The sequence below is a fragment of the Vipera berus genome (assembly GCF_964194415.1).
Source record: "Vipera berus genome assembly, chromosome: 4".
Taxonomy (NCBI): Eukaryota; Metazoa; Chordata; class Lepidosauria; order Squamata; family Viperidae; genus Vipera; species Vipera berus.
The window spans coordinates 23,805,247-23,821,421 of NC_138206.1; the positions used below are offsets into that span (position 1 = coordinate 23,805,247).

The 16,175-nt window shown below is 39.1% G+C and overlaps 1 protein-coding gene across 11 annotated transcripts in view; it reads left to right on the forward strand.

The window, feature by feature from the left end:
* Positions 1-726: 726 nt before the first annotated feature.
* The window catches only part of PAN3 (poly(A) specific ribonuclease subunit PAN3), a 92,712-nt gene continuing 77,263 nt past the window's right edge, over positions 727-16,175 (forward strand). For 4 of the 11 annotated variants that reach the window (XR_014026308.1, XR_014026309.1, XM_081326782.1 and 1 more), the window contains exons 1-2: positions 732-1,737; positions 15,916-16,037. Coding sequence is in view for 4 of the 11 variants with exons in the window: in XM_081326782.1 (XP_081182908.1) it covers positions 1,284-1,737; positions 15,916-16,037 (576 nt within the window). In the remaining 7 variants the exon portion in view is untranslated. Of the gene's footprint in view, positions 1,738-15,915; positions 16,038-16,175 lie in introns of all 11 variants that reach the window. The other 7 variants (XR_014026310.1, XR_014026311.1, XM_081326780.1 and 4 more) reach the window with 4 other exon arrangements.

Sequence of the window (16,175 nt, forward strand, 5' to 3'; positions counted from 1 at the left end):
TTTAGAAAGGCAGTATTTTATATGTGTGCTAACTTTATATTGTACATTGTATACATGTGCAAACGCACCCAGTACATTTTTCAAAAAGAGGGCCAGATGTATTATCTTTTTGAGAATCCACTCAGGAGCTATCAGCCTATCTTGAGCAAATATTTATAATTAAATCCACATGCTTTAAATGCACCAGCCTGAAAAAAACGGTATCCCAAGAAAGAATGATGGGGATGGGTGTGGGGGTGGGGTGGGGAAGGACAGTCAGCTTTTTCTTGTTATTTCCTTATTTCAAAGGATTATTTCCCCATTAATCTTTTTTACCCAGGTTTCCAAAATTATATTTACACCTCCCATATTTCTAAAATATACACACCAACTTTTTATAGTATATTAAGTGATCCCTGCTGTTAAGAACTGTGGTTTGAAAATCCGTATTTGTGGAGGGAAAAAAAGGTTCTCAAGCAAAAGCGATGTTCAGAATGACTGTAGGAGCAGTTGGGTTTTTTTTTAGTACTTTTAGTACTTAGTACTCAATTTAATTTTGAGCAGGTTGTGCAGGGTGACGTTGCGAGGTGTTTTTGTGCAATTAAGCCTCACTGTTCTCCATCAGATTTATTTTCACATAAAACCGAAGACGATTGCACTGTAACACGAGGGGCACGGTTTAAATGAATGTATATGTATATCCATGATACAAACACACACGCATGCATACAGTATTTATGTATACATTAGGGTGCGGGGGGGTTATACACGTAGGAAGAGGTTTAGGAAAGGTGCTTCGCTTCCTTTCCGCACGCGAAAGACAAAAGTAAACGGCCGCAACCAAACGCCCGTTCCCCGGCTGCCCGCCGCCCCACCCGGCGGAGCCGGGCCAGGCCTCCATCAGCCCCTTCGCTTCCTCCGGGCTTGGATTACCCAGAGGGCCTCACTGTGGCGCAGGCGCATTGAGGAGACAGCTCAGGAAGAGGAAAATGGAATAAACAATCCCGCCGTTGCCGCTGCCTCCGGGATCCTTCAGCGCCTGACGGAAGGCCCCGATTTTTCTCCCGCTCTCCTTTAGCCTCTTCTCCCCCCCGTCGGGCTTGCTTGACCCCTTTAAGAGAAGCACAAGCGCCCTCCCTTGTCCTCCCTCGTTCCCGGAACTCCGGCAGTGACAGCGGCGGCCGTGGGACGGCTGCTGCGCCCGCTCCCCGCCTGCCTCCCATGGTGCGGCGGTGGCCGGCAGCGGCCGTGCCTTCTGAGGCGGCCTCGCTGCTGGTGCCGCTGCTGTAGCAGCCGTCGCCGCCATGAACAGTGGCGGCCTCCCCTGCTCCTCTCCGGTGGCTCCTGCCGCGGCGGTAATAGGGCCGCCCCCCGGGCCGGGAGTTCCGGCGGCGGCGGCGGCGGCCCCCGGCGTGCTGAAGCTCAAGTTCTGCCGCTACTACGCCAAGGACAAGACGTGCTTTTACGGCGAGGAATGCCAGTTCCTGCACGAGGAGCCCGGCGGAGCTTCCGCCGCCTGTCCCGGCCCTCCGCCACCGGTCGCCCTCGGTGGGCTTCCGCTTGGGCTCCCTCCTGGCTCCGCTCCTCCTCCTGTCGCTGTGGCCGCCTCGCCGGGGCACGGCGGTAGCGGTGGCTATCCGGCACACGGGGTGGCGGCGCCGGGAGCGGGGCCTAAGAAGCCCCCCGAACTGCTGGGAGGCGGCGGAGGAGCAGGCGGCGGCGGCGGCGGCGGGGGGCTGGACGGACCCCGGCTGGCCAGTGAGTGTGGGTCGAGGGAAAGCCGCCGGTGGGCGAGTGGGGGCAGCAGGAAGAGAAACGGCCTTGGGATGGGCCTCCGGTCTCAAGGCCTGTGGGCTCCGCGGCTTCCTTCCAGAGGAAGCGGAGATGTTAGAAGCGTCTCTCGGAGATGGCGAGAGGCTCCGGAAGAGGGTGGGGTGGGGGGTGGTTTGATGAGGCTGTTTCCTTGGGCTCTGAAGGCGATTGAAACCCGCGGAACTTAAGAGTAAAACGAACGTTTGAACGGAGTAAGGGAAAGGCTGCTAACATTGGCCCCCTGCTCCTCCCTCCCTGTGGGAAATTCTGATTGGGAGATGAACGTGCGCCAGCCTGTCAAGAACTAGTGAAAAGGGGTGTGGTGGAGGTTGTGTGCATGTAGGTATATATTATGTATTGCTTTATTTAGGTAGCTAGAAAAGTGATATGGGGGCTAAGGGTGTCCATGCTGTGTGGTATGAATGGAGATTTAAAAGTACAGCCCAGAGCCCTGTATAATCTGTAGCCCCTTATCTTTTACTAACTCCATCCATTAGGTTTTGTCATTTTTACCCCTTCAAGTGTTTATTTAGCAGTGTTAAAACATTGCTTGAAGGAAGCCTAAATTGATTTGCTCGTCTCCCCCCCCACCCAATAGAAAACCACTATTGTAGAATCTTCTGATTATTTCAGATGAAAAATATTGTGTTCAGAAAACAGAGTTAAATTGTCAGCATTTGTTGGAAATCTTTTGAAGTGTAGCTTGTTGGGACTTTCCTGTAGATTATTTTTCTTTACTCCTCACAGCTTCCAATCAAGTTATGTTAGTTAAATGCTTTGATCTAGAGCAGCTTCCCACAGTAAAAAGGGAAAAAAGGATTTTATTATATGTTTACTACAAAGCTGCTTTTCAAACTTCCAGATAGGATGGTTGTAAAAAGAAGAGACCTTTAATATATATTTCCCCTATGTTTATTGTACACAGAAGAAAATACTGGTATCATTTTTTTCTTAAAATATCTTACAAGAGACAATATGTGAAAACAATTGTAGTTATCAAATAATCAGAAAAGAGTGGATTTGTTAATCTAATAAAATTACAATTTCTGGGATATCTCAATTTGTGGAGTCTTTGAAGTTCTCTGAGCTTGGTTGTTTGCAGACATTTCATTACTTGACTAGGTAACATCAGCAGGCCTAGTTTCCTCCCTGCTTATATTCAGTAGCTTGTTCTGCCAGTATCGGTTGGAGTGGCTTTCTCTTTGGTAGTTTCTTGATTAGAGTATTGTTTGTTTGCTTTTCTGTTTGATCATTCGCTAGCAAAAACAGTAATAAAGGGACAGGCCCACGATGGCTCTGCAGTTAAAGACACTGAACTTGTCAACTGCAAAGCTGACAGCTGGGGTTTGAGACCTGACTGCCATGCAACAGGGTGAACTCCCATTCTTGTCTCAGCTCCTTTCCACCTAGCAGTTTGAAAGCACACAAATGTGAGTAGATAAATAAGTACCATTTTGGTGGGAAGGTAGCAGCATTCTATGTGCCTTGGCATACATTCATATTGGCCACATGAAATGTTTTGGGACAACCCTGGCTCCCTCAGCTAAGAAATGGAGATGAAACAACTAGACAGGGGAAATCTTTACTTTTAATAAAGGAACTACCAAGGAGAAAACCCCACACTCCCTAATACTATTGATGTTACTTAGTTGGGTAATGAAATGACTGCAAGCAAGCAATCAAGAGAGCATAAAGGATGCCATAGTTCAACCCAGACCTACATATATTCTCTTCTATTGATTCTTCAGTTTAAAAGACCTGTTAAATAATAGAAGTATTGTAATTAGTTAATAGAATGAACTTTAGATTAGGACATTCTTTAAATGTTGTTCCTGCAATAAAGCCATTACATGATCTTAAGTGAATCATTGTGTCTTAACTGCTTCTCTAATATGAGTGATAATGATTGCCTGATAGATGAATAAATTTGGACTCGAAAGGATTGCAAAACTGGTTTGAGTTTGCTGGATATGAATTTGGGCCATTTAATTCTGTGCTTTTAACATGTACAATATATTAATTGTTGCTTAGATGTATGAAAAATAGTATGAAAAATAGTATGAATCACACAATTATCTATTCTGTTGCTCCCTTGTGGATTCAGCTGTGTGTTTGCTAGGGGAAATTGGGTATTACAAATAATCATTCAATGCTTTGATGACAATATACTTGCAGATTCAAAAGGAATGTTAATCTTAAATAGCACATGGTTTGTAATTTTTTCAAGAAATTTATAAAAGTTTTTATCAGAAAAAGTATTAACACATTAGGCTATACCTTCAAGTTTGTGAGACAAAATTGAAAGTTCTGAAGATACCAAAATGTCTTAATATGTATGATTCTAAAAACATGACTGCTTGCAGCCTGTTAAGTAGATTTTTCCAACATTCAAGTATGCAACAGGCTGGCTAAAAGTATAATTAGCAATGAGACAAATCCCTCAGTCTCTTGCTTTTTGTAGAGCAACGTTTCCTGACTTGGAGGAATGGAAGGCAAGTTAGTGTAAAAGTCTCATTGATTCCATCTGGCAACAGGTTGAAAAGGTGCTGTAGATAAAAGTTCTTCCCATGATGATCTCTGGTTTAGATAGCAGGGTAGTTTTTCATTTTTGGATTGACTAACAAACTAGTCTCATACAGTACTTTGTAGCACAATGTTGTGTTTCTTCAAGTCTAGCACTGGTTTGTCTTGTTCTTCAAAAAAGATGTCTAGTCATGATAGTCATACTCCACCAGTCTCATTTTGTAGATGCCAAAGCATATGGGACCGTTCTGTATTTATATTCAGCAAACTGGAAGAATGCTGTTTTTTTGAGATGCAACTATCATATATCAATTGTATGTGTATTTTAAACAAGTATGTGGAAGGAGAGGGGAAAAGGATTTATTTATGACCATAATTACAATTAGTTCAATAAAATAAATAGGAAGGAAAAGACTGAAAAAAACTGACATTTAGAAAAATTAATCATTAAATGCTGATTAATTTAAGTAAAACCAAGACTGGAATAAAATTATTACATTTAATTCTACATTTTAGCTTTTTTCAACTACTCAGTGAAGCAAATTTAAGACATTGGTATTTGGGAAGCAAAGTTATGAATGCTATTTTTTCCTATTAGCCCTTTTCCCTGTGGCCTATCTATTGCTGCTTCTGCTAAAGAGAGTACTTAAGCTATAGTGTTGACAGAACCAAGGCTGTCATATGTAAATCCTTTGTAGGAAGAGCCAAACTTTCCAACAAGCTATGGCAACTTTTTTGACTCCCCATAAAAGCAGTGGTCAGAAGTAGCAAAGTACAGCAGACTATATTCCAAACTCAGAATGAGTTTTGTTTCATGGTCAGAACAAATCATACAGTTTGTTCCAAGTGGTATTGTTTTGAGTGTTTTGCCTATTCTAAGTGTGACAGTTGATTTGTTTGTGGCTCACGGTTGGATTGCTTTTGTGCCAACTTAGCTAACATATAGCAGCAGGGAATAGTTATATTCCTGATGCTGTTGGCTTAAATTAAATGGGATGATGTGGCAGTCGAGTGTTGAGAAGAAAGCAGTTAAGTACTTGGCTAGATAGAATATAAAGATGGTTGCAGATTCATGCCAGGCAGTTTGCCTGCTAAATTATCACTTATTTTCAATTTATCTTTGCTATGGGGAAGTTAGAATTCATATGGTGGTTGATTTTGTGGCTAGAGTTTATGTAGGAAGGCATGTGTGTTGCATGTGTGTTGTGCTGTATTTTGCTAACAAAGTACAGATGTGTGTGTATGCACTATGTTTCACAAAAGTGTGCTAAAGCTTTTGAGGTTGTATAAAGATTGTATAAATTGTTCTCTTTGACCTTTGATGTATACCTAAAGTACATTTAAAATTTTGGGGGGAAGTTTTGGTGAGTTTTGTTCTTGTTCTACTGGGGCCATGATCTGTATAGTTGTACATGATTGTTTCTGTTATGGATTTTTCAGAATACAGTTTTCTTGCAGGTTGTAGAACAACTTAATATTTACCATTGTGCTGTGTATATTATATGTTATGATCCAAGCATAAGTTTCACATTTGGTTGTGTTGCTGAAAGATTTTAACATTTTTAAAAACATAAATATATTCCCTAGTGAAGAGTGTAATACATACTGGTTAGCTGGACTTTTCTTCTGAGCCTGCTGTGTTAAAGTGTTAAGTGCTTTTAATTTGTTAAAATAAGTGATAATGAAAGAAATGTAGATAATTTCCTTTCTTTGCTCCTGAGCTCAACAAATTATTTATTTAACTACCTAAAGTTGTATTTTTTTTCCTTTTGAAATCTCTGGAGTGGTCAGATTTGATTCGTTCTATTAAATATAATATTTTGGAAAGCTTTCAAATATGTCTTTAAAATCCCTTTAGTCAGTTCTTCTGCAAATTGACTGGCTTGTACTGGTCAGCAGGGATTGCTACTCTATCTAATCTTGGAACCCTTTGGTGAAAATAAGGAACCATGTCTAATAACAAGTTTCTTATAGAAAAGGTACTCAAAGCATTTTATTTTATTTTCTCAAATTTTTTGACCTGTCTGAATATTGACAACTTAACCAGGGGTAGGCAACCTTGGCTCTTTTATGACTCGTGGACTTCAACTCCCAGAATTCTTGAACCAGCTGGCTCGAATTCTGGGAGTTGAAGTCCACGAGTCATAAAAGAGCCAAGGTTGCCTACCCCTGACTTAGACCATTCCAATGGACCACATTTACAGTTTTATTTTGTTTGTACGAAGACTAATTTTCTGATTTATGCAGAAAATCTGATTAAGATATCTAGTTGAAGAAGGTAATAGAAAAGTCTTAGTAACACATCTGGACTTAAATGGAGTTAGGACAACCTAAAGCATGTGTTTTAGGCCAGATTGCAGGGAGACTTGAATCCCAATAGAAAAGATAGCAGGGCATCTGGTAAACTAATATGTCACTGACTGGAAAAAGCACTGAAGGAAGTAAAGTAATACATCATTCTGCATGGACAAGCATTTGGGTCACTGTAGCTTATGTTTCTCCTATCATTGGTAATGAGGTAATAGGCCCATCGTTTGTAGGGTTTTTTCTATATAAATGTCTTCTAACATCTTATGGTTTTGTACATTTTGGGGAAGAGTATTTCTTTTAATTCACTTGTAATTCCTAACTTTAAAAATGACTGGAATAAGCTCTAGAAAAGATAATTACTTGAATGGAAGAATAAATAAAAATATGTACCATGTGCCAACTAGTCAAATGGCACAGTAAGGTCCATATTTTGCAGCCCTCAAACAGTTAATTTATATCTCCAAAGTTATTTTCAGAAATAAAAAATAGACATACTTTGTATGAGAGATACAGATATTTTGTGGGATATTTTTGAAATGAGTTTCCTCATAATGTGGTGACCTCCAGACACATTACGTCTCTGTTGTCTGGGGATGACAGAAGTAGTAATTTATCACATCTGGATTGCACTTAACTGGTAAAAACTATTTGGAAGATTTCTAGAGATAGAAACACAATAATCCTGTATATAGTGAGACATAAAGCCCACTACTGTATGTAGGTTGCATTATACAATAGAATTGCGCAGCCTAAGGCTATAGGATTGCACATGAAAACTATTTCCCCAATAGATGTTTACTTCATCCACAAACATTACACAAAAGAGTGCACCATCTCTTTGCTTCTATGAGGTGTTTTGACCACAAGAACAAATGCTGGGAGGTGGATAGGGACAAGGGTTCTTGCATACTCTCCCTTTGCTCATTTCTTATTCAGGCTGTGATTATTTAAATGAATTTATGTTTAAAAAACAAAAGAGAACTTCTTATTTCACTGTCTCCCCTCTCCCCCCAGCTTCTCACTTCAAGAATAATGTAGATATTGTAGAAGCGAAGCATTTAATTTTCATGCTTTTACTTCACTGGTAGTAGTTGGGCTAAACTCATGTTTTCAATCCAAGAACATTATATTACTGAGTGTTTCACTTCTCCCCCCCCCCATGAGATTCTGCTTAATTACTCTGGGTTCTTGTGTAGCATAAGCAATGTAGCACATTCTCTTAACTAGGGCTCAAGTATTCAATAGATTTATTTTGGCTGATGTGGCTTCCAAGTTGTGAATTCTTGGTGAATCAGAAGTAAAGGATTATAAAAATGTCTAGAGGTCACAGGATTAGAAGAGTTCACATGGAGAGACAAGATCCCTAAGTAGGATTTGTTTTTGATGGTTAATGGATTATTTTTTGTGTATTATTTTACTTTTTCACTTCTGACAATAGTGATATGGTACCAATAAAGGAGAATATTTGCAGCTCAGGGCTGAAATCAGGGGTCCTTGATGCTCTCTCCGTAGCACTGATGATGTTACCTAGTTTGGGTAATGAAACGTCTACAAGAAAACAATCAAGCTCAGAGAACATTAAGGAGACCCCTCAACAGTGATATGGCCTACACAAGAATGTGTGAAAGATGTCGTCTGTTCTAGGCACCTTTTATTTTCAAATAAAAATAGGGAGAGGGCGGTCTATCATATGAAGCTATCCTTAGAAATCTGTCAGTTATGGCAAATTTTGGAAATGCAAAGACTTTCTGAAGATGAGGAGCAAAGAGCATTGGTAGATAGCTATGTCCTTGTCCATGCTAGGGAATTGAAATATCTGAGCAATGTCAGGAACAAGTTAACACAATGTACTATCCAGAGGCTATGAATTATAATCTGTATCTAATGGGAGAAATGTGCATTTTAAGAATACAGGGTGGTGCAAACATCTCAGTCCACATATGTCAAATACTTGATATTGGGAAACTGTTTAGAAATAGTGGAATTGTAAGAAGTTAAGTTGCTTTCCTTCTGCTTTCTCTGCCACAAGCTGTGCTTCAATAAAACCTGACTTTGGGTCACATTTTATCCAAAATACATGAGTATGAACCACTAATGGGATAGAAAAATGCACTTTCAGAGCTAAATATTTTTTGTTTTATCTGCAAAAGCAAATCACTCAAGAGGCCATTTTACCCCAAAGAGATGAAAGTCTTGGCCAGGACTTTAGAAGTGTAAATGAAGGGAGAACTATTGAAGATGGAAGGCTAGAGAAGCCTTCCTTCCTTCCTTCCTTCCTTCCTTCCTTCCTTCCTTCCTTCCTTCCTTCCTTCCTTCCTTCCTTCCTTCCTTCCCAAAGGACTGTGTGTGAGAGAAATATGCATTATGGGAAAAAGATGTCTCAAAGAGGTCTTACTGTCAGAGCTACTAAAAGGGGTGGTGATTTGAACTGTGGCCGGTGGAGCAACTATTCTAGTGTTCTGAAATAAAGATTTCTTTGTTGGTATTGATGTAAGATCAAAGAGCAGATTATAGTAGCAAATTAAAAAAAGATCTGAAAGGAATTTGGAAGTTTGTAATAAAATGAAGACTAGTGATGAAGAACCAATTGATGGGCATGTTAAAGATGCACTGAAGTTTTCTAGATTTAGGCTCCACTGTATTACGTGTTACACAGTCAGAGAGAAACATAGAGTTGAAAGTGTTGATGGGGATTGTTAACAAGTAAGAATGGAGATCTGCTGTTGGAAAGAAAATTATTGGAAACTGGACTTTTCAGAGTAGATTCCCCAGGGAGTTGTAAATTCTATGCTAATGAAAAACCATCCCAGCTTCCAGACTTAGCAGAGCAGTGTAAAGGGAAAGATTGTATTGAATCTTTGAATAGACAACTAGATTGCCTATGTAGGTATATTCAGCAAATCAGGTACAGTAGATGCAAAGGAACAACTGACCGTAAATCTCACAACGCAGACTACAAATATGCAATCAACATAACTCGGCATGTTTGATGAATCACATAGTACAAAAGTAATTCTGAAAATGCAGTGCAACAGCAATTTTCAATGGCTATGGAAATCCTTACTGGCTTCTGTTCTTCCTATTGCAGGGGTGTCAAACCGCCGGCCCACGGGCCGGACGCATCACGTGAAAGCCACGCCCAACCCCATTGCCGGCAATGGCAAAACAGTCCCGATATGTTGCGCGACATCACGTGACGTTGCGAGTTTGACATGTCTGTTCTATTGGATCAAAAGACAGAAGCAGGCATTTTGTAATGTCCTTTGATGAAGCATCTTATTTTTGTTTGTATCCGATAAGGCAGGGGTCTTCAAACTTGGCCCTTTTATGACTTGTGGACTTCAACTCCCAGAATTCCTCAGCCAGGCACGCTGTCTGATGAATTCTGGGAGTTGAAGTCCACAAGTCATAAAAGGGCCAAGTTTGAAGACCCCTGCGATAAGGCATAAAGTGACCTGCAAATGCAGATTCTTTGTGGCTTATGTAGAAAATAAATTGGAAAGACAGTGCCAGGTTTTCTATTCTGTTAATGGCACAGAATTTATGAATGGACAGATGTCTGATTATATAAAGGAAAATGGGATTATACTGGGACAACTGTTCCCTTTACATCAGAACTGGATTTACAGAAATAATAAACATTTTTTTGTTGGATGTGTGCAAAACTATGCTAGTTGACTTGAATATAGATAATATAATGATTTCAACAGCTAACAGTGATCAACAGGGGCTACCTAATAAAGCTATGAAAGACACACCTTATGAACTATTTTCCACAGAAAATCAATTTACATGTAAATTTGGATCTTAAACTGTAGACTTAAACTAAACTGTGTTTCCAAAAATAAAAAAGCTGTATTGTAGTACTGTATATCATGGTTGATTAGTATCTAGCACAAAAGGGTACAGGATTCTGGATATGACAACTGTACGATTACAATAGTATTGCTGTCTTGATGAGCAAGTAAGGCCACCTGAGAGTAAAATGTCAGGCTCTGAACTCAACAGCTATCAGCAGACAATACCTTAACATTTATTTCCAGTTTCTAGTTTCAAACCAGCATCATATTTTCAGAAGGGAACTTAGCTGATGTGCTGACTGCAGAAAGGGAAATGCAGTTATAATAGCAGCTGAACATAAAAACCTAACAAAACTGGGGTTGGGTTCTCAGACACGGGGAGATATTTAAAAGCTGCCAGTTTATGAATCCAAGAAATTTGAAAGAAGCAAGCAAGGGAAGATTTAGAATCTGTTTACAAAAATTACTTTGAGACATCGCACTGAGACTCAGAGAGCAGCTATAGCTTTAAATTCAAATAATCACCATTTAGGAGGTATAGCTATAGGCTTATCAAAGAAATTGATTCTTAGCCAGTAATGCAAACAGGCTGAGAAAAACATTCAAGAGTTTCATTAAAAGTATATCTTAATGAAGAAAGTAGGTTTAGAGTGTTCCCATCTTGAGTTTTGTATTCTGTATTCTAACCTCTAATTCTCAGCATTAAAACTTATTAAAGACCTTGTGAATCTTGCTTTATCAGTTCTACTCTGCAGTTAAGGAATTTGACAATAACACTTAAGTTTGTGGAACTATCTACCATAAGAAAATTAACTGAGTGCAGATGTATCTTTAAGACCAAATGCAGTGCAGATGGGGAAGTTCTGTTCTTTAGAATAGTAGTCAAGGGATAGTCTCAGAAATATGGAGAGGACTACCAGGAGATTATGAAAATACTTTAATTAGGACTTTCTTAGGCATAGTGCCAGAGGCATATAAATTGACCATCTGGATGTAAAGGCTGTTTTTTGTATTTGTAGAATTAGAAGAAATTTATATAGAATAGGCCTTAGGGTTCATTCAAGCTTGCAAGTAGAAGCTTGTGTACAAATTACAGAAAAATCTTTATGGATTAAAACTGACTGCAAAGACTTTCAGAGAGAAATAAAATCAAGTGTTGCTTAAAAGGGAATTAAGTAGTGCAAAGCTGACCCTCAAGATTTAAAAATAAATGGACTTTATCTTGCCATATGTTGAATGATTTAATAATTTATTGTGCAGACTGACAACATTATAAGGGGACTGTGAAGCACCTAAAAAGGGAGTTGAAGTGAAGGATATTAGCAACATGTCTTATTATCTTGAAGCACAAATTGAAAAAAATGAAGAAAGATGTAATCTGCTTAAACCAGAAACATGATTATAGGGCATTTTAGAATGCCTAAGACTGAGGTAAATTTACTTACTGAACAACTTGGCAAAGTGGTTAGCATATGTCAATAACTAGACCAGAAACTTTTACAGTGTGAATTCTTTGCAGAAAATTCACTTCGCCAACATAAAGTGACATCAAGGGCCCCACTGACGTAAGATAAAACCGACAGCAAGCAGTAGCCCTGGGGTGGTGAAAAAAATCAATTGCATTGACAGAAGACAAGCTGCTGCAGTGCTTTCTTCCATCAGGGCCATGCAAATTTCAGTTAGTGAAGCTGGTTGCAAAGCCATGCGGATTTACAAATTTCTAAATAACTGGAATTTATTGACTCCACAATAATGACTGAACACAGTAAAAATTGCAAGGAATTCAGTTATCACAGGAAAGACAGATTAATTCAGCAATAAATGACATTGCTATCCAATGGCTCTGTCTGTGGATGATTTATGGTCTTATTTGTTTTAGAAAATTAATATGGCTGTTCATCTTGCATATGAATTCTGGGTGGGGAACAGCAAAACCAATGTAATAAAAACCTCTATAAATCAAGCAGAAACCGGAATTAAAGTAATTTTAATGCTATGGTCAAGACATTGTGTAACAGACCTAACCACCCAAACCACACCTACATTGACTGGCCTTATATAAAATCCCAACACAGCAGCTGGAAGAAAAGCCAGGTCTCCACGGTCTTCTGAAAGGACAGGAAGGTCAGGGCAGTCTCAGTCTTGGGGGAGGATGGCAGCCTTCCTTACGGCAGATGTACTAACAGAGGAAGGATCCCTCCTTGATTCTGCAGTGTGAGATTGTTCAATACAGGGGACTGGAGTACATCCACCCTGTTGCACAGCAGATACCCTCAGAGATAGGCAGTCCTGTAAGACACCTGGCACTGTGCCAGGCAAGGTTTTAAAGCTGATAACCAGTACTTTGAATTGCACCTACTATCTCTCAGCTGGTCTGTTAATTAAAACAATCTGTGTTTAAAAGACGAAGTTCCCAGTCTGTCCCTCTCTTCTGCTTTCTTCAAGATGGACAGTAGTTTAAACAGAAGTGAGGCATACACATCTATTTTTATTGAAATACAGTGAATGTCTCCTGCATTGATTGATCCTGGGCTGAGCTCATACTCAAACTATGAATATTTACTTTTTTGTCCCACATTGGATACTCTGCTGCTTAATTATTCAATATTCTTTCAGAAGCCTTGTTACATTCAAGAGCATACTCTGTAATAAGGGTTTCTGCTGAATTGAGATTTTTAGGCAGGGAGAATATTGAAAGTATAACTGCAAAGAACTCATATTAGCTAAGTTTAGTTCTATTAAATGCAGATTAAACCAGAATTAGTTTTTATACTAATCCCCATCCAGCAATCTGCAATCGCAGTTTCTGAGACTTTTCTGCTAAGGGTGTCAAAGATTGTAATCTAAGGTGTAACCATAATTTATATAGATACTGTGTTTCCCTGAAAATAAAACCAGGTCTTTTTTTTTGCCTCCAAAGAGGCACCAGGTCTTATTTTCAGGGAGTGTCTTTTTCCACCATCTCATCTCGCGATGACAGCTCTGCCCACCCGGCCCACTTCTTCTGCGGCCAAAGGAAATGCCTCTGCAGCTGAGAATGGAGCTCCGACCTGCATTTCAGGCCTCTACAGCTGAGAACCGGGCTATGGATTGAATCTGTAGCTCAGTTCTCCACTGCAGAGGCATTTCCTTCAGCCGCAGAAGAAGTGGGCCCATGAGGCAAGGCTGGTGTTGATTCAGGGAGGCCTGGCTACGATGGAAAGAGGGTGCGGGGCATGTGGAGCAGCTCCACACCCCAACCCTAGATTGATTTTTAGGCATGCGCTCGCCCTAAAACTAGGGCTTATTTTGGGGGTAGGTCTTACTTTCAGGGAAACACAGTATATGTAAGTTGTATAATTTTGCTTTTAAAACTTAAAATATGTATTTTCCTTTATTATTTTTTTAAAATCCTGCTTGAAAGGAGAAGTGGCTTTGAATCAATGTAACTTGAGCCTCTAAAATGCTAAAAATCCAATATACTTTCATCAAATGGAATAATTTTGCCCTTTAATTGAAACAAGTTTAAAGAATACGGTATGTACAATTAGCTAAACATTCAAAGCTATTAATGAAATCCATGTAGTTTGGAAAATATACCACTAATGGGCCTTCTTTATTGCCTGCAATGCTTTCCTCTAGTTGGTGATAATTATTCTTCACTCTACATATGAAAGTGAAGTGATTTGGGGTTTATGTTATCATTTCATTGTTGGACATGTGCCCTAGAGTCGGACACGACTGGACATGGGAACCTTTACCATTATCATCTGGATTTGAAGTTTCCATTTCTGCTTGAATATAATCAGTGTAGATGGCAGCATCTAGTTAATCTTGTCTGGTCCTGAAACAGCTTTATAGGGCCAGAACTGCTTAAAACTCGAATGAGAAACCAGTAGGAAATCACAGGGCTGCAAAGTTAAAAAAGAAATCCTGGAAGAAACAGTTACCTAACCTAATCTAATTGGAATTGTTGCCAAGGAGTTATGTCTACATAGTTAACAGGAGTTGAGTTTGATTTGAAGGAGATTTTATTGCAACTGAGCAAAGAAGCACCAAGTAGAAATAAAACATCCTGACTCTTCCAATGCCAATTTTACTCTATTTTCAGCTTTTTTTTTAATCAGAAGGGTTGAATCAGAGGTCTGATCAGGAACTCTACTCTTAAAATTCTCATTATTGCTGGGACACATATCTAATAACAGAGATGTGAAAAAGAAATGTCTATCTGCACCTCCTAGTCTGAATCCCATTCTCTTGCTGTCATTAGTAGACAGTAGTAGCCTTCAGACCTGTACATAACTGAGTCAGCATCTAATCCACAGCCTACAGTATAATAGTTCTTAAACTTTGAACAAGACATGCAGTGTGCAGTTCATCTGTGGACATAGAGGCGGGCTCTGCAGGTTACTGCATGCACTACAATATGCAGTAGGTTTTATTTCTTTTATTACTCTCCATTCTTCAGAGAAGCACTACCTTTTTTAACCAGCCAGGGTTTTCAAAGCATGAGTTTTCAAGGAATACTTGCTGCCTTTTACTTGCTATCTCTTATAATGATAATAAGGTAATTCTTGACCTACAACACTTTGTTTAGTGACTGTTCAAAGTTGACACTGAAAAAATTGGCATATGACCATTTTTCACACTTATGATGATTGCAGCATCCTTTTGGTCCCATGATCAAAATTCAGATGCTTGAAAACTGATTCATATTTATGAGGGTTGTGACCTCCTGACAAGCAAAATCAATGGAGAGGCCACATTCACTTAACCGTGTTACTAACTTGACAATTGCAAGTTACTCACTTAACAACTCATAAAATAAAATAAAATAGTCATAAAATAGAGCAAAACTCAGTTAACAGCTGTCTCGCTTAACAACAGAAATTTTGAGCTCAATTGTTGTGAATTAAGGAGTACTTGGTAATAGGAAGAAATACTTGTTTTCAATAGAGTATGAAATGTGCATTTCAACTGGCAATCTTGAAAGCATTTAAGAGTATTTAATCTGATATAACATTGAGCAGCTTCTTTTCACTTCTTTTGACTGGTAATTTTATACTGTTCTTTGTGCTGCCTCTTGAATTAAGCAGACCTCATCTACTTAAACTCAACTGATAATTAAACAAAGGCTTCTAATTTGGATGTTGTACCAAATTGCTTTTGCTTGTTAAAAGATTTTTTAATATTAGAGAGGAAGTGTTAGAGAGAGATGCTAATGTTCAGCTAACTACATTTCTGTTTAAACTTTGTTGTTTATACTTTGTTTACTGATACTACCAGTTATATTTCATTTCCATTTTCTGGTTATCTCCACTATCTATAAATCAGAGCCCTGATACTGTGATGAAAAAACATAATTTGCTGGTATATGATCTTTTTAATTTCTCACTTGGTTGCAGAGTTCTATATTTAGATAGATATTGAAATGTAAATTTGTATGCTGTTGGAGGAAAAGATCTGCAAAATTGTTAGCCTTTAAAATACCTTTTTCTCCTTTTACCTCTAGTTCCGGGGATAGATGGGAGTGCCCTGGCTGAAGCTAGTCTTACAGACTCCTATTTCAGCACCAGTTTTGTTGGAGTCAATGGGTTTGGAAGTCCTGCAGAATCAAAATATCCTATGATGCAGGTAATGAATCATTTGATAGAGTGTCTACTGTGGTCTGTTGCTGATTGAAATTATTTTTGTAAGATTTTTTTCTATGGAAGCAGTAAATGAATTTTAACATAGATGGAAAACCCCACTTCAATGATACAAATAGAACTT